Source organism: Aricia agestis, chromosome 9 (assembly GCF_905147365.1).
Source record: "Aricia agestis chromosome 9, ilAriAges1.1, whole genome shotgun sequence".
Classification (NCBI taxonomy): domain Eukaryota; kingdom Metazoa; phylum Arthropoda; class Insecta; order Lepidoptera; family Lycaenidae; genus Aricia; species Aricia agestis.
In genome coordinates this window covers 13,701,900-13,725,838 of record NC_056414.1, presented here as the reverse complement: position 1 = coordinate 13,725,838, position 23,939 = coordinate 13,701,900, and the positions used below count along the sequence as shown (strand labels likewise).

General features: G+C 37.5%; 2 protein-coding genes across 2 annotated transcripts; one reads left to right on the top strand and one right to left on the bottom strand.

Moving 5' to 3' along the window:
* Positions 1–2,729: 2,729 nt before the first annotated feature.
* On the bottom strand, positions 2,730–3,701 carry LOC121730498. The gene is made up of 4 exons (XM_042119556.1): positions 3,572–3,701; positions 3,277–3,462; positions 3,153–3,172; positions 2,730–2,883 (listed from the first exon to the last, which is right to left on the bottom strand). Exons 1-4 carry the CDS (start codon positions 3,608–3,610, stop codon positions 2,871–2,873), a joined length of 258 nt encoding a protein of 85 aa, XP_041975490.1. The 5' UTR covers positions 3,611–3,701; the 3' UTR covers positions 2,730–2,870.
* Positions 3,702–7,872: 4,171 nt separating this feature from the next.
* LOC121730479 (exosome RNA helicase MTR4) lies at positions 7,873–23,136 on the top strand. The gene is made up of 19 exons (XM_042119527.1): positions 7,873–8,029; positions 8,228–8,347; positions 8,595–8,837; positions 9,467–9,641; positions 10,120–10,231; positions 10,837–11,039; positions 11,961–12,201; positions 12,769–12,959; positions 13,187–13,288; positions 14,373–14,546; positions 14,859–14,961; positions 15,284–15,456; positions 15,830–16,021; positions 19,050–19,291; positions 19,588–19,824; positions 21,119–21,233; positions 21,371–21,418; positions 21,873–22,035; positions 22,979–23,136. The coding sequence occupies exons 1-19, from the start codon at positions 7,944–7,946 to the stop codon at positions 23,134–23,136; spliced, it is 3,078 nt and encodes a 1,025-aa protein (XP_041975461.1). The 5' UTR covers positions 7,873–7,943.
* The last annotated feature ends 803 nt before the right edge of the window (positions 23,137–23,939 follow it).

The window sequence follows — 23,939 nt, the reverse complement described above, 5'->3', positions numbered from 1 at the left end:
CTCGCACTCTTTGTTGGTCTTAGCATTATATTATGTCTATGGATTCAAACCTTACGTGTTTGATGCAACCGTTTGATGTTGGTTTGAAAGGTTTGTCAAACGACATTGCGCAGTTTCATTCAATACGCGCTGTCGAGTACACGTCTTGTGATGCAGAAGATGCTCTAGATTCTAGAACGAGGATCGCGATTTTCTTATCTTATAACGTTAATGTCCTCTGTCAGAAGAGAAAAAAAAGATATACGTGGGAGAACCATGCTTCTGCACGAATGGGCCGGCTCGACCGAAGAAATACCACGTTCTCACAGAAAACCGGCGTGAAACAGCGCTTGCGCTGTGTTTCGCCGAGTGAGTGAGTTTACCGGAGGCCCAATTACCCTATTACCCTATTCCCTCTTAAAAGGCCTGCAACGCACCTGCAGCTCTTCTGATGCTGCGAGTGTCCATGGGCGACGGAAGTTGCTTTCCATCAGGTGACCCGTTTGCTCGTTTGTCCCCTTATTTCATAAAAAAAAGACTGCTCCAAATAATGGTATGGACTATGAACTAACATAATATCGTTTTACCCACGAACATCTACATAAAGACGTGCTAGAAACTACAGCTTCTTTCTTTTTTTCTTCTTCGTAATACAGCACTAAACTAAGCCGGGTTTGATCAAACCTTCAAACGCGTCGGAACACGATCAAACGGCGCGTCAAACTCAACGAAAATATGAAATTTCATCAAACAAGCTTCAAACCAAACATAAATGTTTGACAAACCGTTCAAACTAGCTTTGTAAACGATCAAATCGGTTTGAGTCAAACCAAAATTTACGTGTTTGAGTCATAAACCTATAATGCTATATACGACAGTATATATTGGCTGCGTTCCAGATGACGTTAATTTTGACCAAAACGCTCAAAACGTCCCCTTCTGCCGTTCCCTTTGGCGACCGGGGTCGTTTTGATTGCGGCTATGACGTCACTCATGACGTCATTATTTTCGCTAAAAACGACCCTTGACGAAGATGGGTCAAAGTGGGCGATCTAGTTTTTTTTTTAAATTTTAACGTAACTATATCGCGAAAGCCATGTACGGAAAGTTTTCAGGAGAGAGTAGAGACAAAAAAACTTTATATTATTTCAATACAAATAATATTTTAATTAAATTACATTTAATGAAATATTTTGATTGGAAAATAAATTGTTTTAAATGAAAGGTCAAATGATTTCTTATAAAATATAATAATTAATACTAATTTTCATCTCTCCTATACCTGTTCACTTACTCGTACTTGACTTAGCACTAAGCGGTATTGATACCTAACGTTTATATATTGTATATTGTGAAATAGTCAATATTCAAAGTATGTGGTTTTGTTATTAAAATATGATTCAATGTGAAAACTCAAATATAAGCAATAAAAGTTTAACTTTATTAAAATATGATTACTTAAGTAAAAAAAATGTAATACTAAAGACGAAACAAATATAATATTATGTATTTTATTTGTAAAATAAATGTAACTATAAACAATAAAATTACTTTTATTTATGACTTGAAGAAAAGGATCGTAATATCTAATCTCTATCGTAATATCGTTCAATGTACCTATGTATAAAAAAATTATACCTAGTTCTTTTTTTAAACTTTTCTCAAAACGCTCAAAACGATCCATAATCCGTTCCACTTGGGTTTGTATCACTGACGCTCACATGCTAGTGGAACGAAAAAACCACGGTCTTGATCGTGAGCGTTTCTAACTTATTTCCTAAAGTAACGATCATACAGTAAAAATGTTTGGACGTAATTTATAGGAAAAATGTAGATAATTAATGTTAAGGTCACTAAAGAGATATTATAAATAATTTTCGAGTGACAAGCAAAAACCTTGAAAAAGAGACATTTCCCCCCTTCCCCCACCGCCAGCTCTTGTCCCACGCTTGGGGACTTTTAGTATATTCATCTGGACAACTGTAGGAACAACTGTACCAACTTTCAAAACTACACGAATTATTCGGTCTGAATTCCTTAATTTTCCCAGGCTAAAAACCTGATTTTTTTCCTAATTCTTTTATTGCTTTTTTTACCAAGTATGTAAGAACAAACCTGTTGACCAGATGCTTCTGCTAGCCTTTCCAAAGCACTTGAGTGTGTGACCCATGTCTGTGCCATCTGTGCAAATGCTGTTGATTGCTTTTCCATCACATTCACCTAAATATTATACTGTCTCTTAATTTTAAGTGATTTTTTGTTAATATGCTGTTTAAAAAAATTATGAAGTATGATTACTTCTGTGTGACCTACGAATAATAAAAACTAAGGAAAAGTAACTCCGTCAAAAAACATGCTCCACAATACTTGTCAAAAATATGTAACTTAGATACACATTTCAATACATTTGCAATATTTAGGTGACCTTGAGTGGTACTAGGCTGACATTACATGACAGATCAAAAGGAACCAAATTTGAAACAGTAATACTATGGGAGTTACGATTCCTTAGTTTTTATTATTCGTAGTGTGTGAGTGTGACTAATAATATTATTTCTACACAACAATGAGATAATTAATTTTGATCTCAATGTACACAAAGCTTATTATGGGTGGCTATAATGCTACCAAATTTTAATGCAACATATTAACTGATCAGTAAATACTTTGGCATATTTATCAATTAGGAAATTATTTAATTAAAAATAAATAAAACCAAACCTACCATGACTTCAAGCATTTTTTTCACATCGTTATCATCACTTTTAAAAGAATTGTTTTGTATTGTGCCATTATATTCACTGCTATAATTCTCTTCATAATTTTCATCATTGTCATCTTCCTTGTGCTGTGTGACCTCACAATCATCTGTCAGCTCATGATTAATTTGCTCAATATGATTTTCTGGAAATTTTAGAAGAATATGAGAGTATATTATGGTATGGCCTGATCAGGCCGCTTGGGAGTTGAGGGGTTACATGCATTTTTTGACTATTACTTCAATAAAACTCTTTATATAGGTAATTATGTTGTTGTTGTTTTTGTTGTTGTTGTTTTCAATAACTCACTTACTTTTTTCATTTAAGCACAATTTTAAAATCTTTTTTTCTAGTGGGGATAATTTAAGGTTTGGCACTCCACTTTGAATTTGTTTATGCTTCACTGAGACATACCTTCTTTTATCAATCCAGTACTGTAAAACATAAAATTGTTATTAATAATTTGTATATAATGGTCAATATAAATTCCACTTGTTTATATTTTTTTAGCATTTCAGATTAAAATAGAGGATCTTACTTTCAGCCAGCCTGTAGGAGATTTTTCAACACCTTCTATTGAATTTACCTCCTTAGCCACTTCAATCCATAACTTGTAGACTTTTCCACGATTCAGAATTTTTAATTGTTTAGTTTGGACTAATAATGGATGCTTCTGTATAAAGTTTACAACAGCAAATTCTTGGCGAAGTGATGGTTTACGATGCTACGCGGAAAAAAAATGTTTTCATAAAGTTGTAGTAGTACTTTTTTGATTTCTTATTGAAAAGCAAATAACATACTTTTAACAAAAAAATATAAGCTATATCACTTACTATTTGTAAAGGATCCTTTTTGTCTATAGAAGAAGACATAATTTAGCACATTTACTATAAAGAAAACAAAAAGAAAAACTCTGATACAGTTCGACAATTACTGATATGGCTATATTTGAACGTGGGTGACATTGACGGGAGCGCTGCTGGTAAAGAGCCCCGGAGACGATCAAACGGTTTGATTCAAACCTTACGTGTTTGATGCAACCGTTTGATGTTGGTTTGAAAGGTTTGTCAAACGACAATGCGCAGTTTCATTCAATACGCGCTGTCGAGTACACGTCTTGTGATGCAGAAGATGCTCTAGATTCTAGAACGAGGATCGCGATTTTCTTATCTTATAACGTTAATGTCCTCTGTCAGAAGAGAAAAAAAAGATATACGTGGGAGAACCATGCTTCTGCACGAATGGGCCAGCTCGACCGAAGAAATACCACGTTCTCACAGAAAACCGGCGTGAAACAGCGCTTGCGCTGTGTTTCGCCGAGTGAGTGAGTTTACCGGAGGCCCAATTACCCTATTACCCTATTCCCTCTTAAAAGGCCTGCAACGCACCTGCAGCTCTTCTGATGCTGCGAGTGTCCATGGGCGACGGAAGTTGCTTTCCATCAGGTGACCCGTTTGCTCGTTTGTCCCCTTATTTCATAAAAAAAAGACTGCTCCAAATAATGGTATGGACTATGAACTAACATAATATCGTTTTACCCACGAACATCTACATAAAGACGTGCTAGAAACTACAGCTTCTTTCTTTTTTTCTTCTTCGTAATACAGCACTAAACTAAGCCGGGTTTGATCAAACCTTCAAACGCGTCGGAACACGATCAAACGGCGCGTCAAACTCAACGAAAATATGAAATTTCATCAAACAAGCTTCAAACCAAACATAAATGTTTGACAAACCGTTCAAACTAGCTTTGTAAACGATCAAATCGGTTTGAGTCAAACCAAAATTTACGTGTTTGAGTCATAAACCTATAATGCTATATACGACAGTATATATTGGCTGCGTTCCAGATGACGTTAATTTTGACCAAAACGCTCAAAACGTCCCCTTCTGCCGTTCCCTTTGGCGACCGGGGTCGTTTTGATTGCGGCTATGACGTCACTCATGACGTCATTATTTTCGCTAAAAACGACCCTTGACGAAGATGGGTCAAAGTGGGCGATCTAGTTTTTTTTTTTAATTTTAACGTAACTATATCGCGAAAGCCATGTACGGAAAGTTTTCAGGAGAGAGTAGAGACAAAAAAACTTTATATTATTTCAATACAAATAATATTTTAATTAAATTACATTTAATGAAATATTTTGATTGGAAAATAAATTGTTTTAAATGAAAGGTCAAATGATTTCTTATAAAATATAATAATTAATACTAATTTTCATCTCTCCTATACCTGTTCACTTACTCGTACTTGACTTAGCACTAAGCGGTATTGATACCTAACGTTTATATATTGTATATTGTGAAATAGTCAATATTCAAAGTATGTGGTTTTGTTATTAAAATATGATTCAATGTGAAAACTCAAATATAAGCAATAAAAGTTTAACTTTATTAAAATATGATTACTTAAGTAAAAAAAATGTAATACTAAAGACGAAACAAATATAATATTATGTATTTTATTTGTAAAATAAATGTAACTATAAACAATAAAATTACTTTTATTTATGACTTGAAGAAAAGGATCGTAATATCTAATCTCTATCGTAATATCGTTCAATGTACCTATGTATAAAAAAATTATACCTAGTTCTTTTTTTAAACTTTTCTCAAAACGCTCAAAACGATCCATAATCCGTTCCACTTGGGTTTGTATCACTGACGCTCACATGCTAGTGGAACGAAAAAACCACGGTCTTGATCGTGAGCGTTTCTAACGTCATCTGGAACGCGGGGAGTATGAATATCGACGCCGATATGTAACATCTGACGTCACATTTCGTTTCGACCAATGGTGGCGCGTTTAGTAAGTTTGAATTTCCCTCCATTAATTTTCATTTTTTAAAAAACATTTTATGGGTTTAAATGATAACTAATTTAAAAAAATACCTTTTGATTTTATTGTGAGGGTGATAAAGGCTGCGTTCCAGATGACGTTAATTTTGACCAAAACGCTCAAAACGTCCCCTTCTGCCGTTCCCTTTGGCGACCGGGGTCGTTTTGATCACGGTTATGACGTCACTCATGACGTCATCATTTTCGCTCAAAACGACCCTTGACGAAGATGGGTCAAAGTGGGCGATCTAGTTTTTTTTTTAATTTTAACGTAACTATATCGCGAAAGCCATGTACGGAAAGTTTTCAGGAGAGAGTAGAGACAAGAAAACTTTATACTTATTATTTCATTACAAATAATATTTTAATTAAATTACATTTAATGAAATACTTTGATTGGAAAATAAATTGTTTTAAATAAAAGGTCAAATGATTTCTTATAAAATATAATAATTAATACTAATTTTCATCTCTTCTATACTTACCTGTTGACTTACTCGTACTTGACTAAGCATTAAGCGGTATTGTTACCAGCTAACGTTTATACAGTGTGTAACAAAAATAAGTGATAATAATTTAGGGGTGTACGTGTTTCTTGTAGAGATTTCACTGTAAAAGTAGCAGCGCTGAAAGACGAAAAAATTTTTTCACTTTTGTATGGACAAGGGCCCGAGCGTCACGAGTTTCCCCATACAAAAGTAAAAATAAAATTTTGGTATTTCAATGCTGCTACTTTCACAGTGAACTCTCTACAAGGAACACGTACACACCCTAAAGTATTATCACTTATTTTTATTACACCCTGTATGTATATTGTGACAATAGTCAATATTAAAAGTATGTGGTTTTGTTATTAAAATATGATTCAATGTGAAAACTCAAATATAATAAAAGTTTAACTATATTAAAATATGATTACTTAAGTAAAAAAAATGTAATACTAAAAACGAAACAAATATAATACTTATTATGTATTTTATTTGTAAAATAAATGTAACTATAAACAATAAAATTACTTTTAATTACGACTTGAAGAAAAGGATCGTATAGCATTATAGGTTTATGGATCGTAATATCCAAGTTCGGTTCAATGTACCTATGTATAAAAAAAATTATAGTTCTTTTTTTAAACTTTTCTCAAAACGCTCAAAACGATCCATATTCCGTTCCACTTGGGTTTGTATCACTAACGCTCACATGCTAGTGGAACGGGTAAAACTACGGTCTTGAGCGTGAGCGTTTCTAACGTCATCTGGAACGCGGGGATTAAGTCGATGGTTTGAGTCAAACCGTTTGATCGTCTTCGGGGCCCAAAAGACATTACGTAGTTTAAGACATTCTCTTTGGTAAAAGAGAACTGTCAAACCATAGATTCAGCCTACTTCTAATTATTATCGTATCGATTTGAAACTTTGTAAGTTTATAACACATGTCACGAGTCACGACTGGATGAGGAGGGCACAAGATCGCCGTAAAGGATAGAAATGGAAGAGGCCTATGTCCACTGTCCAGGAATGGACTCTTAGTGGCTGACGATGATGATGATGATAAAGTTTATAAGAGTCCGTTGATAATTGCAATTGCTACCATCGAGCTGATCGATGATGGTGTCGTGGTGGGCAATATAACTCTTCCATGGCTGTTGCGAAACCCCTTGAGCTTGGGCTCATTTGTTTTCTACTGATGACCTAATTCGCTACACTTGGTTGGTGGCGAGAGTCTGATGACGGAGCAGGGTGAGATTTCAGATTTAGTAGCAATTAGATATTTTAATCATCGATGAAAAGTTTCCTCACCGGTCATAAAAGCGTGTTTTTTGTTTTTAAACCAAGCACTTTACTAGTAAAATACTTAAAGAATATACGTTCAGACATAGGTCGCCGATAACTATGAATTACAACCAAATATTTGGTGAGTTTTGGTGCCAATAAGCTAGTACGTACTGACAGTTTACGATTTGTAATTTTCACCCATTTACCAGATCATTTTTTTTTGGTCACAATAAGTCACGTTTGAACGCTCGTTGCTTCATAACGCAACCGAATATTTGGTCAGTTTTTACGCTACTGATATGAGAACAACTAGTACTTACCTAATTTAATTACTTACTCAGCCATTTACCTGATATTTTTTTTTTAATGAGAAATGCTCGTGTGATGAGGGCATTGAGATACTATAGACTTTATCTATGGATGTGGGTGCCTGGGTGGTGAAGAGGCTCAATTTTCTATATTTAAAAAAGTACTCTGTGGGCTCAATTAAAAAAACATTGTGTCAACGTGTTGTCAACTGTCAAACAGACAAATCACGAAAGTGTGTAAAATTTTATAAAATTTAACTTTAAGTTTAACAAATGAGTGATTAAATATGGACGTTAATAATCTTTTTAATTGTTTCGATGAAGCGCCAGAGAATACCGTACGGTATCCCACAGTCGAAAGTAAAAAGGAAGAGTAAGTGCATTGTGCAATATTCAATTCTAACCTTATCAACAAAACAAACTAGCGTCTTAGGGTTTCATACGTAAATAAACGACTTTATAAGTCTAAATAAAAATTGAAATATATATTTTGTACATATATATCCTAACCTTCTCATCATTATGCTGATGGTATGTCAATATGTTTACATAATATTATAATGTGTTTCAGGGCACTGACGGAATCAACTTCCTCAGATAAAAAACGTGCACACGAGGGTAGCGATGACGAGGAAGCGAAAAAGCCAAGACATGAGACTGTTGATGTCTCAGAACTAACCAGTGATATAAAGTAAGCTCTTACAATATGTATTTTGTATAAAACAATATTCTAGTACTATAATTGATTACTACAATAAATTATTTCAATGATTGAAAGGCCAAAACTACCCTGCAAAATGTATGCAACATGACCAAACAATCTTGCACTTAAAACATATAAAATGTGACTTGTAACATCCACACCATTTACAAGTGAACAACTGTTTTTATTTAGTTGTGAGTGTCAGCTTGTTAATTTCATTGTTATATTTTTTCAGCTTAGATCTATTAGACTCAAGAATAATTATTCACACATTAGAAACCCACGAGGGATGTACTCATGAGGTAGCAGTGCCACCAAATCATGAATATGTACCACTGGTGCCAATCGGCTCGGAACCTGCCAAACAGTACAGTTTCATTTTGGATCCTTTTCAAAAGGAGGCCATCATGTGTATTGACAATTTACAGTCTGTGCTAGTGTCGGCTCACACTTCAGCCGGCAAAACTGTCGTTGCTGAGTAAGTTACTACATAATATAAACTTATCCTCTAATAATAAAATCTAAACCATGTATATTTTATACAGATGTTTTTGATATGCATGTTTTCTTCTTGTGTGTCAACTTTGTCAAGTGCATTTCTAGTACTAGAAAAGGATTAAGCATAAATAGTATGGATAGTTTTATTTGTAAGGAGTGTGTTGTGTGTACTTTTTTTTAATGAAATAACGGGGCAAAGGAGCAATGGGGTCACCTGATGGAAAACAACTTCCGTCGCCCCTGGGTCACTCGCAGCACCAGAAGAGCTGCAGGCGCGTTGCCGGCCTTTTAAGAGGGAATAGGGTAATAGAGGAGGGTAGGGAAGGGAATAGGGGAGGGTAGGAAAGGAAATAGGAGAGGGTAGGGAAGGGAAAAGGGTAGGGGATTCATGGGTCTCCGGTAAACTCACTCGCTCGGCGAAACACAGTGCAAGCGCTGTTTCACGCCGGTTTTCTGTGAGCCCGTGGTATTTCTCCGGTCGAGCCGGCCCATTCGTGCTAAAGCAAGGCTCTTCCACGTCAAAACACTTTTAATACTTCACTTTTTTTTTGTTCATATTTATTTTTAGCTAATAATTTCAAATTGACAGAATTTTTTATATTATTTCAGATATGCTATAGCATTATCATTGAAGAACAAGCAGAGAGTGATATATACAACTCCTATTAAAGCTTTGTCCAATCAGAAGTACAGGGAGTTCTCAGAGGAGTTCCATGACGTTGGTCTCATCACTGGGGATGTTACTATAAACCCATCAGCTTCATGTCTTATAATGACTACAGAGGTTAGTCTCTATGTGAGAGGCATAGTTTCTGCTTTAATAATTTCTTGCATGGCTTTTATTTTGGCTGCATTTCCACAAGAGATGTGTTGCGAGGAATGTGTAAAAGATCCAATAACATTGCCATACTGAGCAATGTCATGGCAAGCTCACTTCAATGAAGCGATTGTATTGGCTCTCAAAAACACATTCCTCGCAACACATCTCTGGTGGAAATGCAGTGTTAGGGCCTGTTTCACCACTTTCTGATAAAGTGCCTAATAGGCTATTCACAACTTTTTTGACAGATTCTCCATATTTGATCTGTCAAGTTAATTGGTGGATAGCCTTATCAGGAAGTGGTGAAACAGGCCATTAGAGTTGTATATTTGAGACTTTTTATCTCTTCTTTTTTATTACTGAGTGAAAAATTTATGTTTCTGTGATTAATTTAAATTTATATAAACATTTGGTAGTAAAAAAATGTGGCTTTCTATTACAGATTCTAAGAAATATGTTGTACAGAGGATCTGAGATTATGAGAGAAGTCGGTTGGGTGATCTTTGATGAAATCCATTACATGAGAGACAAAGAGAGGGGAGTGGTTTGGGAAGGTATTTCTCAATTTTCTATTCGCGTATAGTAGTATAGTATATAATGTGGACAAAAAATTATAATGTAAGTACTCAATATAATATTTTAATATGAAAAGGTTTTTGCAATTTTTGTTCTAAAAAAATTAAAATTTCTGAGTTTTGATGCAAACTTTTATCATATTGCATGGAGAAATAATATGCTAAATGGAATTGTTATTTACTCTCTACAACGTGACTGGTGAGACATGATCAATACTTTAAAGGAGAGTACTTACTCGGTACTTGATTCTCATTATAATTATGTAATAAAATTAGGTACCTACTTAATTAACCAAATTTCTTTTTAAATAAATGAATCATGGACACTTAGTAAATTACTATGCGGCTGGCGCGGCGGCATGCGCCCGGCGCCGCGCGCTACCCCTCCCGCGCGCGGTGTCCATGCGTTGGGTAAATAATTATTTAACTTTAAGCTACATTTACTCAGAGATATTATTTTTATATATTTTCTTTCAACAAATATAACATCCAAATGTCTCACAACTAACATGTCTCACCAGTCATGCTGTATAATCTGTTACAATCAATAGTAATATCACTAATACAAGTCTCATTATTTCCAGAGACCCTCATACTGTTACCCGACAATGTGCACTACGTGTTCCTGTCGGCCACCATCCCCAACGCGCGTCAGTTCGCCGAGTGGGTGTGCCGCCTGCATTCGCAGCCCTGTCATGTGGTGTACACAGAATACCGGCCCACACCGCTCCAGCACTATATATTCCCGGCCGGCGGAGATGGGATACATCTCGTTGTCGATGAAAAGGTAATTTGAAGTGTTGGTAAAAATAGCGTAAGCAATAATAATTAATTGTTAAATGCCTATTCAAACAACGAATTCTATAATGCGTTGCGTTTGCGTGCACTACGCACAGTTTGTATGGCCGCGCCTTGCCGACTGTATGTGCGCCGCAGACTCGATCACACAAAAAGTGTGCCATCTGCGATCTCCCTTGATGTTCGATCACCTGAGTAGTTCACGGTGTAAGGGCCAACCCACACGTACCACAACCTCACCACGTGGTCGGGCGTATATTTCGTATTGTAAATGAACTGGACAATTCACACGTTACACATACTTACCACATTTTGCAGTTGTTGTTGACCACTTGTGTGATGTGTGATACCGACCACATCGCAACCACAAGCGAACTAGTGGCCGACCACATCGCAACCACAACGTTGCGTCGATGCAATGACAGTGCGCGCAGACCGCCCACGCTCTTCCCCCCTCCGTTTCATTGAATTTCGTACCTAACCACATCGCAACTGCTGGCGACAACGCAACCACGTCGACATTTTGTCGGTACCACAACGCAACTACAAAGAGCAGCAGCGACACCATTCACACGTAACCACTGCTTGACGGCATTTTGTCGTTGCGACGTGGTGTGGTTGTGGTACGTGTGGGTTGGCCCTAAGTAAGTTTTCAGTGGTTACAATACAACTTATAATACTTTCATAGAGAAGAAGTCTAAAACATGAAAGTCATACTAAAATCAAAACCGCAAGATGTTTTTTTACAAAGTACTATATAATAAATGATAAGATTTGTGTTATCGCTGCTGCTTGTGGGCTACAAATACAATACAGTTCGATCATTCAAACAAATCGATGTCCAAACCCCCATGTACTGCAATTAGTTTGGATAATCGACATTCGACCTTAATTAATTTATCTGGATTAGGGTCAATTCAAAGAAGACAACTTCAACACGGCGATGGCAGTTCTTAGTAACGCAGGGGAGGCGGGCAAAGGCGACCAGCGAGGTCGTAAAGGCGGTCCGCGTGGCAACAGCAACACCAACATATTCAATATCGTCAAGATGATCATGGAACGAAACTTCGCTCCGGTCATCATATTCAGCTTCAGTAAAAAGGACTGCGAGACTTATGCCATGCAAATGGCTAAGTTGGATTTTAATACAAGTAAGTTTATGGTTGAACAACTCATAAATGCATTGTGTTTTGTAAAAAGAAGTAGTAACTGTTGTTTTTTCACTGTGAAAGTAAGGTTGGGTTGCACCAACTAACTTTAACTATAACTGTAACTTTAACTATAGCTTTAACTACAATGCAAAATGTCAAATCTTTGGTTAAAGTTAAAAATGGACGCCATCAAGACGCCATAATATTTAACCATAACCATAGAGCTCAACAAGGTTTTAAATGCACGTGGCGAAAAAAGGAACTAACGCTGTCATCATACAAAAACGCCATTTTTGACAGTTCTCCTTTACCAGCAGCGCCCCCGCCCATGTTCATTTATAACCTTGTTGGACCCGCTGTCATCTGTCAATTTCACCAGTAAAAGTTAAGGTTAAAGTTAAAGCTAAATTTAGCCTTAAATATAACCATAACTTAAACCTTAAATTTAACCCAACCTAAGTATTTCAAATGTTTCTGCTAACTTTATTTCAAACATTATAAAGAAAACATACTAGCTATTAGTTTTGATTTTATGATAGGCACTAAATCTCATTATTATTATTTCAGTTGAGGAGAAGAAATTAGTTGACGAAGTGTTTAACAATGCTATGGATGTGCTAACAGAAGAGGATAGGAAATTACCTCAAGTGGAGAATGTGATTCCGCTGCTGCGACGAGGCATCGGCATACATCACGGAGGTTTATTGCCCATATTGAAGGAGACTATTGAGATATTGTTCGGGTTGGGACTTATAAAGGTAATAACATATGTATGTAATAGTATAGTATCTTACCGCTGAACCGATTTTACTGTAATTTGGTATGGAGATACTTTGAGTCCCGGGAAAGGACATAGGATACTTTTCATCCCGAAAAATGTACGGTTCTCGCGCGATAAACTAATTTTGGCGCAATGGTGTTGCGGGCGTCATCTAGTGAATAATAAAAATCTGTCAAGCAATCTAGGAAGTGTTTTTTCTTTCAGGCTCTTTTTGCAACAGAAACATTCGCCATGGGATTAAACATGCCAGCCAGAACAGTTGTGTTCACAAACTGCCAAAAATTCGACGGCAAAGATTTTCGTTTTGTGAGTATTTAAATTTTCATTTCTAGAATCAAGCAATACAAACGCAAAGCATGCTAGATTGAATAGTTTTGATATAATATTTTAGTATTATGTAAAATGTTGCTGTTGATAATTTTACGATATAATATTGCCCTTTGGTGTATGGTATCTTTAGAGAGAATGTATGGGTACATGGGAGACTTTCGTAATTCAAACAATTCATCTTGAGATTGTCAGATGGTTGCAAGCGCTGGCAATACACACCACAAACATTAAAGTCTCTACACAAATCGACTAAATTATGCACAAATACCGCCTGTGGTTTTTATGGTACAAATAATGTAATATTTCCTTTAAGCTGGTCGCACATTTGTCAGCATTCTACGCGTCGAACGCATCGTATAGTACACGAAATGCGGCGCGTACGGTGCGGACAAATGTGCGAGGTTTCACATCATTTCTCTATACCTGTATCCAGCAGCAATCTAATTCCTCGCGTTCAAAAGTTGTCTGGAAGAAATTGCTGCTTAGTAATAAGGCCGTCTTTGTGTACTTTTTTCTTAGATATTACTGTTTTTAGGGTTCTGTACCCAAAGGGTAAAAACGGGACCCTATTACTGAGACTTCTATGTCTGTCCGTCTGTCTCCAGGCTGTAACTCAAGAACCGCTATAGCTAGAATTCTGAAATTTTCACAGATTGTGTATATCTGTTGTACATCTGTCTATAACAACAAATACTATAAACAAAATAAAATTAATATTTAAGGGGGGCTCCCATACAACCAACGTGATTTTTTTGTTTTTTTGATCTATATCAATAATGACAACATGTAGGTACTTGATTTTTTTTCAAAGTCCTTAATTATATAAGTACTTTAATATTTTATAATAATATTAAAATAAAATAAAAAATTAAGGGGGGCTCCCATATAAAAACACAATTTTTGGCCTAATTTTGCTCTATAATGGTACGGAACCCTACATGCGCGAGTCCGACTCGTACTTGGCCTATTATTATAATTGATTGTGCACAAGAAAATATATTTTCATTTGATCATTTCGTACAACGCATTCCAAAATGTGCGATCACCTTTATATCCACAGATCACATCAGGAGAATACATCCAGATGTCAGGTCGCGCGGGTCGGCGCGGGCTGGACGACAAGGGTATCGTGATACTGATGATAGACCAGAAGGTCACGCCCACCAGCGTGAAGAGCATGGTGCAGGGGAAAGCTGATCCCATCAACTCCGCATTCCACCTCACTTATAACATGGTATGGCGTTCTTTATAATTCAACGAATACATTATTTAAACACTTACTTAAAGTTAAAAACATTAACTCGACTTAAGGATGGTATCCAAATATAGATCCAGGATATCCCTCCGTATACGGCTGAAGGCAAACCGCAGGTGGTTTTAGTAGGTAAGAGCCCCGGGGTGCTTCAGCTAACTGAGGCCCAACCCGGGGTACCCATGACAGATTCCTCCTGCGCATCAAAAAAAATGGTATCCAAATATGCAAAATGAAAAAGATTTCTATTGGGTTTATGGAGTAACCTCTAAAGTCTATCATATCATGTTGCAGGTTTTAAATCTACTGAGGGTTGAGGAAATCAATCCTGAGTACATGTTAGAGAGAAGCTTCTTTCAGTTTCAAAATCAAACAGCTATCCCGGACTTGATCGATAGTGAGTATTTTTGTTTTATTAGCGACACCTTAAAACTTATAACACTGTGTACAAAGACATTGCAGTATGCATGTCTCCTAAATGCTTTTAAGCGCTTATTTACACTTCAGTAAATTTTAGACGTAAACGATATAAATACTGAATTTAGTCAAGTGAAATAGTATCTCAGAAGTTTGTTTCATCCCTGTTATTACTGATCAAGGGTCTTACCACGCAAGTGTATGAGCGCCACGCAACCCCTCAAATCGCCAGTGTGATAAGGCCCTTATTGAATCTAAATTCGATTTACCTAAAGTCCCTAAATCATCGTTACTACCAACAGAGGTGAAAGCCAAGCAGAAGGAGTACAACTCGATGAGCGTGAATCAGGAGGCGTCGGTAGCTTCATACTGCGCGGCGCGCGCCCAGCTCGAGCTGCTAGGAGCACAGTTCCGCGGGTTTATTACCAGGCCGGAGTACCTTAAACCCTTCCTACAACCTGGGAGACTTGTGAAGGTATGTATTATGCAATGAAGCTGCCTTAGGCACTATAGTATGTTAGTAGATACATATTTGCATGCAATTCTGTCAAGTAGTTTTTGCTTGGCAGGGGACGTGTCACGTGAACTTAAATATTGCGGCACGATATCAGCAATTTTGCTTTTTAAAATTATCTAATTATACTCCTTCACGTGAGTTGTATAAACATTAAAAAAAATAGGTGATTTATATGGAAAATAGAACTATTTCGCCGAATACCATGACTTTTTAAGAGTTTTGTTGCAATTTTGAGATAAGTATGGCTAATTAGCCACTTTCAGGCTTCAGCTCGTAATTGTCTAAATGCAATTGTATTTATTATTGAAGCAAAATAAAATTCCTTAAACAGGTAAAAACAGAAAAGTATGAGTACGACTGGGGTATAATAGTGAACTTCAGACACAAGATGGGCAAAGGCAAGAAGCCACAAGAGGAAAACCCAATGACGGCGGAGCCTGTCATCATAGTCGACATCCTGCTGCACGTCAAGAAGTCCAAACCAGATGAGCTCGAGACCAATGTGCCTTGTCCACCGGGAGAGGTCAGTATTCAAAATAATTTAGAGATATTGACTATTTTGTGTTATATCTAAAGATCTGTTAGGAATTATGTTAATGTGTGCGTTAGAGATCAAATTGTCTTGTTAGGGTTGATTCAGACTGCAACGCGACGCGTAGATGCATTTCTAAATTTGTATGGATTTGACAGATTTCAATTGCGTCAGACGTCTTGCGAATCTGTCAAATCTAGTTTTTATTACCTATTCGTAGGTCAAATCCATACTAATTTAGAAATGCATCTACGCGTTGCGTTGCGGTCTGAATTGACCGTTAGGCTGTACAAAATAGTATCCTATTTCCACAGTATAAATATTACAGTTGGGTAGCTGAAATAAACCTGGTCCTAGAAATCAACCTCTCCCTACAAAACAAGTTTTACGCTAGCAGAATGTAATACCGCAACGTTCTGTTACTTTAAGTCATTTGAATCACGGGCTAAGGGCTTTATGGTGTGTCATAACTTACAAATTTGTGTATATGTTACGCTTAAAGACCGAAATCGCTCAGTGAGCGAAAAAATGGTTCACAACGCGTTGTGGTCACAGTGAAACAGCCACGACGCGAAATTCTCTCACTCTAATGAAAAAGGCCACGACGCGTTCTGGCAATCACAAAAAGACCATAACGCGAAATTCGTGTCGTGGCTGATATGCTATTCGTTTTCCTTGATTTGTTCTTGATTGATTAATCGTCCATAGGTATGGAAGATTATATATTTGAATTACCACGCGTACTATAAAATATTTTTTCTTTTACTAAATCACTGCATAACGTGTTTATCATTATTATTTATAAAATATCCATATTTCCATAGTATACGTACTAATATTATTACTGTATGTCTGGCGCAACGTAGTTGCGGGCATCAACTAGTAGTATTATATTTAAATTATATAAATAAAAATAAACCTATTTTTTTATAATTTATTACGATCAGATTACCTTATATTTAAAAAAACAACAACAACAAACAATAACACGTTGGGCCAGACAGACAGACAGTAATAATATTAGCACGGATATTATGGAACTATGGATATTTTCAAATCTATATATTAATACGTGAGTCAAAAACTTTGTATCTCTTTTGACGAAAAATGGGGAAACGTAGGAGAATGAAATTTTGCACAGTTATAGTTTATATGGTGAAGGAGTGTATCGAGCTAATATTATTTTGAAATTATGCTTTTATCATACATTTTTTTAATAAATAAAACATTACTCACACTACAACACACACACTAGGAAAAATGACAGATTTTTGAGTGACAAGCCTATACATACGAATTGTACTCTTTTATTTATGGTTGAAGTCTGTTGACAACAAGGTGACAAATTGAAAATGGATTATACAGCACGTAGTTTGCATGTCATTCGCGTCATTCACTACAATAAACGATCATGCGTGAATTACAGCACGTAACTCATGTCGTGCTGAAAAATTAAAGAAGTTGTAATTCAATGTACAGCACGTGGTACAGCACATAGTTTGCATGTAATTCGCATCATTCACTACAGTACACGATAATTCGTCCATTACAGCACGTAATGCATGTAATGCAGAATTACCGTTTAGCGAGCGCATTATAGTTTTTTTTGTTGAATCTGAGATACTATTAGACAATGCTTACACGTGTAACACGGCCAGTCTGAGATCAGCCGAGTTCCAGAGACAAGAGTTGAAAAAAAAAATGATAGTCAATATTTTTTTACAAAATATAGGTAGTAGTCCTAATGTCGTTGAAACTAAGGTCGAATTTCGACCATTGGGCGATCTCTAGTAATAATGAAAAACACGTTATGCAGTGATTTAGTAAAAGAAAAAATATTTTGTAGTACGCGTGGTTATTTAAATATAATCTTCCATACCTATGGACGATTAATCAATCAAGAACAAATCAAGAAGAAAAACGAATAGCATATCAGCCAAGGGCGTCGCCAAGGGGGGGCAGGGAGGGGCAGCTGCCCCCCCCCCCCCTAGAGATTCTAAAAAAGTTCCCAAATATAATGCAAACAACGACCACTATAATATTAAAATCTGATAATAGATGTAAGGCTCGTACTCCAAGTGAAAAGCTTTATGTGCTGTCGACTTTACCTACAATTCATACATACTTTTCTCATTCATAGAGAATGAGAAATGTATGAATTGTAGTAGGTAAAGTCAACTTGCCTCCCCCTGCGCCATCGGCTGGCTACGCCCTTAAGAGGATACACCAGGGGCTAGAGAAATGAAAAAAAAGTACTTGTAATATCTATAGCTGTCTCCCTTACCTCAAGCCTATACCGCAGAACGCGATAGAGACAACTGCAGAAAATCCAGAAAATCAACGATTCGTTGTCCCCTGATTCCTTCTCCAAAACTTAACCGATTTAAGTAGTTTTTTCATTAAAGATTAAAAAAAGGATTGAGCTGTGTTCCTATGTTTTGCTTTTTTTTGTATAATCTAGCCAAATCTGTTTTCTGGACGTTTGAACACAGCGGAAAATCTGGCCATTTTTTTGGGTTTTTGAACGTTCATATCTTATTTAATAATTAAATTATGAAAAAAAAGAAAACATAGGGACATTGTATTAGTGGCCGTAGATATTCAGGAAAAAAATTATAACTCTACTAGCATTATCCAGGGAGGAAACTGGGGACAACGTTTGTATGGAAAAAAGGGCGGTGTGGACTCCTCTTAATATCAGCCACGACACGAATTTCGCGTTATGGTCTTTTTGTGATTGCCAGAACGCGTCGTGGCCTTTTTCATTAGAGCCACGACGCGAATTTCGCGTCGTGGCTGTTTCACTGTGACAACAACGCGTTGTGAGCCATTTTTTCGCTCATTGAGCGATTTCGGTCTTTGAGCGTAACATATACACTATAGCGCCCATTTTAGATTGACGCACAAGCGCCGACTGCTTCATTAGTTTCTCCGAATGATCTTAATTGTGCGCGACCTATACGTGTGTTACGAATATAATTATTCTGTCCTTGTATATAAAAATATTTAATAATTTCAGTCCGGTGACGTAGAAGTGGTACCGGTGCTCCACACACTCATATACCAGATCAGTTCGCTCCGCGTGTATTACCCGAAAGACCTAAGACCAGCAGACAACCGCAAGTCCGTCCTCAAGACGATAGGTGAAGTCAAGAAACGGTTCCCCGACGGTCCGCCCCTCCTGAACCCGATAAAGGACATGAAAATAGACGACCCCGTGTTCAAGGAGTGCGTGGATAGAATCAAAGTTCTAGAAGATAGGTAAGTGTCTAAGAAAGGATCACTTTTTGCTTGCACAAAAACGCTACAAAAATTCAATGTAATAATAATTTAAAACGTGTTCGAATTTCAATTTTTGTTTTACCTTCGATCAAAACTGATCTTAATCAACTTATTATTTGTCCTAACAAGTTAGCCAAAGAAAACATAAAAGTTCTTCAGTGTTTGTAACGACAAGTCAGACCCGAAATCTCGTAGTAACATTTAATAACTATTCAAATTCTTTATTAAGCATACAATAATATACAATAGTATAAAAGCTATGTAACAAAATACAGGTTATACGAACACCCCTTACACAAGGACAAGAACAGGACAGCGTTGACGGCCTCCTACGAGCGGAAACAGGAGCTATTCGAGGAGTTGACCCAGGCCAGAGCGGAGCTCGTCAAGGCCAAAAGCATACTGCAGATGGACGAACTGAAGAAACGGAAACGAGTGTTGAGGCGGCTCGGGTACTGCACACCCGCTGACGTCATAGAGCTTAAGGGAAGGATAGCGTGCGAGTTGAGCAGGTAAATGACATGAGCTATACAGCCTCTACACCAGAGGTTCCCAAACTACTTTGTTTCGTGGCCCACTTTGGAGGTAATGTTGCATACTGCGGACCCCCTGTAACAACTAAGTAACTGTCGCTGTGCTTTTCAACAAACCCTATGCCAGGGATGGCGAACCAATAGTACGCGACATGAAATTTTGAGCACGTCAATGACCACAAAATTATTATAGTGATTATTCTACAAAAGCGCCAAGTCGGCTAGGGGCGTAACATTTTTAAATATACGCGTCAGGATTACAAAGAAATTGTTTCCACGATATAGCTTTGAATTCTAGCACGTAGTTCCCGCGTAGCTGACAAGGCTAATGGGCGGAGTTCAGACACGATCTTAGGTAGGCGGGCGGGCAGCGCGGCATCGGCGAGTCTTGTCACATACTCTTTCTGAATATTATGGAATATGCGATTTCTTATAAATACAATTTCTGAGCTTCTTATGACATTGGCTACCTATATTCATAGAAGTCAAGTCGGGTCACCAAATACATTTTTATAGATCCCCGTTAACGACTTGTGGACCCCCATTTTTTTTCCACGCAAGCGTAGACCCCCTGTTGGGCTCCCGTGGACCCCTTGGGGTCCATCTGGACCACTTTGGGAATCAATGTTCTACACAGTCATAGCAAGCTTTAAGCCTTCTTTATCATGGACAATGAATTAACTGTTATTACCATCAAGATTGCGTGAACACCGCTTATCGCTAGAAGCACAAGTATGTTAATATAATGTCAACCTCCCGTAGTTTTCTATGTCAAAGAGTGTCGAGGCCGCTAAAATTCGTTATTTAAAATGCTCGTGTTAAAAAAACACGCAAAATCTATAATCAGCAAGTCAAGACCTTTTTCTTTACATTTCTTTATACAATTGTTCAAATGTTTGTTTTTTAATAGATTAGGCGTTATAGATAAATTAATAAATATACAGTGCTCCCAAAGTGGTAATGCGCATAGAAATTTTCGTAATTTACCGAGCGTCGGAAGACGTCGCTGCAAAAGTTAAGTAAAACAGCGCTTTGCAGCGACGTAGAGGCGCCTGACGTTGCTTGGACGTTACCATGGTAACGCTGCGATGGTTTCCCGGTGTGTTCGCGACAGCGGACAGCCACCGGCTATATTATGATATTTACTTCTATTTCCTTTGAACAAGGTGCAAAATGCAAGTTTCATAGATTCGGGTGTTTTCGTGATTACGACAATTAGCGAAGATTTCCATGCGCATTATTAATTTGGGAGTACTGTACGTGTTGTTTGCAGTGCGGACGAGCTGCTACTGACGGAGTTAATATTCAACGGCGTGTTCAACTCCCTCACGCCGCAGCAGAGCGCCGCGCTCGTCTGCTGCTTCGTATGCGACGAGAACTCCTCACAGGTAACACCATCACCATACCCTCATGACAGTCAAGACTCATGAGACATCCAAGTCACGTCATTGAAAACATGCTAAGCTGCGATTAGTTAGGACTACCACATTTGAGTACTCATAGTAATTGTATGAATTGTTCTCAGGCGTCCTCAGCGGGTGAAGAGCTGCGTGGTGTATTGAGACAGTTGCAGGTTAGTACGATATTATAAGTTTACTAGATGTCCCGGCAAATGTTGTTTTGCCATATAAAGTATTTTGCCCATATTATTTTATTGAAGTGACTAAATAAGTATGGCACCATGGCAACGTCCAATGTCCATCTCTGTCCCGTCGCACAAACAATGGCCGCCGTCAGTCTCGAGTTGTAATAATTTACTATTATATTTTATTCAACAAATGCACTTATCAATATAAAAAGTAGCCAGTAGCCGATTCTCAGACCTACTGAATATGTATATAAAATTTGGTAAAAATTAGTAAAGACGTTTCGGAGGAGTACGGTAACTTACATTGTGACACGAGAATTTTATATATAAGATATTATTGTATATTACTTGAAAATCTCGACTAATATTGCCTTCTCTACAAGTAAATAATTATATCTCTTTCTCTGTCACTCTACCTAACTTTATTATCTGTCTCTAGGAGTACGCGCGGCGCATCGCCAAGGTGTCTATAGACTGCAAGATGGAGCTGGACGAGGACGAGTACGTGGGCAAGTTTAAGGCCACGCTGATGGACGTGGTGCTCGCCTGGGCCAACGGCGCCTCCTTCCTGCAGATATGCAAGATGACTGATGTCTTTGAGGGTACGTATAAATGCCATAAAAATTGCTTCGAATCTGGACTAGTTTTGATGAAAGGGACAATTGTAGAATAACACAGGATCTGACATACACTAAATTATTTTATGAACGATAATTCCTTTGATGTAGATTTCCACTATAAACAATGGTTATTTCTTTCTTGTACTCCACTTCCGCTGCAAAAATATAGTAGTTCCACTTTAAAGAATGTAAATAATTGTTTGTCAACAAAAGTTTTCCTCGCAGTTGAGAAGTTAACTTGTATAAATTGTGTGATATAGAAACAGTGAACTCAATAAAGATCCTAGTGGCAAAACAGTGACTAACTAAATTCTCAAGCGTAATTACGGTTCCGTAAGGTAAAATGTAGGTTTTTAGTTGCGCCGCCGTAAAGGAGAGTTTACCTTCATATACGTATTACCAACTCCGTTGTGCCAAAATTCGTTTAGCGCGTGGGAACCTTACATTTTTCCGGGATAAAAAGTATCCCATGTCCTTCTCCGGAAAACAAAGTATATAGCTCCATATCTTTCAGCAAAATCAGTTCAGCGGTTGGAGCGTGAAGAGGTAACTGACAGACACATTTTGCATTAATTATAATATTACTAGCTGTCCCGTCAAGGTTGTTTTGCAGTATAAAATATTTCGATTTTCGCCCATATTATTTTATTGACGTGACTAAATAAGTATGGCACCATAGCAACGTCCATCGCTATCCCGTCGCACAAATAATGGTCGCCGTCAGTTTCGAGTTGTAATAATTTTATATTATTTATTCAACAAATGCGCTTATCAATATAAAAAGTAGCTGATGTTGTCCGATTCTCAAACATAGTCGATATGCTCGCTAAGATTTACGAAAATCGGTGGACGGGTTTCAGAGGAGTTCAATCACGCACACCGTGACAAGAGAATTTTATATATTACAAGTATGAATTGTTCCCAGGATCAATAATCCGCTGTATGCGTCGGTTAGAGGAGGTGCTGCGTCAGCTGTGCCAGGCCGCCAAGAACATCGGCAACACCGACCTCGAGACCAAGTTCAGCGAGGCCATCAAGCTGCTCAAACGCGATATCGTGTTCGCCGCCTCGCTCTACATGTAGACAGTATGCTATCTGTCTCTTTCCCGTATCAGGGTTCATTCAGACCGCAACCTGATGCGTAGATGTATTTTAAAGTACTGAATCGACAGACTTCAATTACGTGAGACTCACTGAGACGTCTTGCAAATCTGTTAAATCCATATAATTTAGAAATGCGCGTCCCGTTGCGGTCTAAATTATTGTCCCTAAGGCTGCGTTTCCATCAGAGATTTGTTGCGAGGAATGTGTTTTTAAGATCCAATAGAATCGCTGCGCTGAGCAAGGTCACGTCAATGAAGCTCTATTGCTTCTCAAAAACACATTCCTCGCAACACATCTCTGGTGGAAACGCAGCCTTAAACTGAGATTAGTTCACATCGATACGAGCTTAGGCAGTAATAGGGTATTTTTAAGATTTTCATATTTACCTCTATGATGGTAAAATCTATCTTAACAGCACAATCCATACCAATATTATAAATGCGAAAGTGTGTCTGTCTGTCTGTCTGTTGTTACCTCTTCACCCTCTAACCGCTGAACCGATTTTGCTGAAATTTGGCATGGAGATAGGTTGAGTCCCGGGAAAGGACATAGGATAGTTTTTATCCCGGAAAAATGTACGGTTCCCGCGCTATAAACTAATTTTGGTGCAACGGAGTTGCGGGCGTCATTTAGTTTAATATAAATAAACTGCCCTTTTTAAAATTGAATTATGGCAAAGTTTTGCTAAAAACGTATTATACAGGATGTGATTTAAATACTCTACTAAAAGATAAGAAAAGATGACTTGAATTATGTAATGGTGACTGCTCTGACTATGATTA

Excerpts from the sequence above, each read along its gene's own strand:
- LOC121730498 (XM_042119556.1), bottom strand. The coding sequence starts at position 3,610 with ATGTCTTCTTCTATAGACAAAAAGGATCCTTTACAAATA. Across the intron at positions 3,463-3,571 it reads AAAAGGATCCTTTACAAATA|CATCGTAAACCATCACTTCG; the intron begins GTAAGTGATATA and ends TTTTCCGCGTAG. Across the intron at positions 3,173-3,276 it reads CTCCTACAGGCTGGCTGAAA|TACTGGATTGATAAAAGAAG; the intron begins GTAAGATCCTCT and ends TATGTTTTACAG.
- LOC121730479 (XM_042119527.1), top strand. The coding sequence starts at position 7,944 with ATGGACGTTAATAATCTTTTTAATTGTTTCGATGAAGCGCCAGAGAAT. Across the intron at positions 8,348-8,594 it reads GAACTAACCAGTGATATAAA|CTTAGATCTATTAGACTCAA; the intron begins GTAAGCTCTTAC and ends ATATTTTTTCAG. Across the intron at positions 21,234-21,370 it reads GCGACGAGAACTCCTCACAG|GCGTCCTCAGCGGGTGAAGA; the intron begins GTAACACCATCA and ends AATTGTTCTCAG.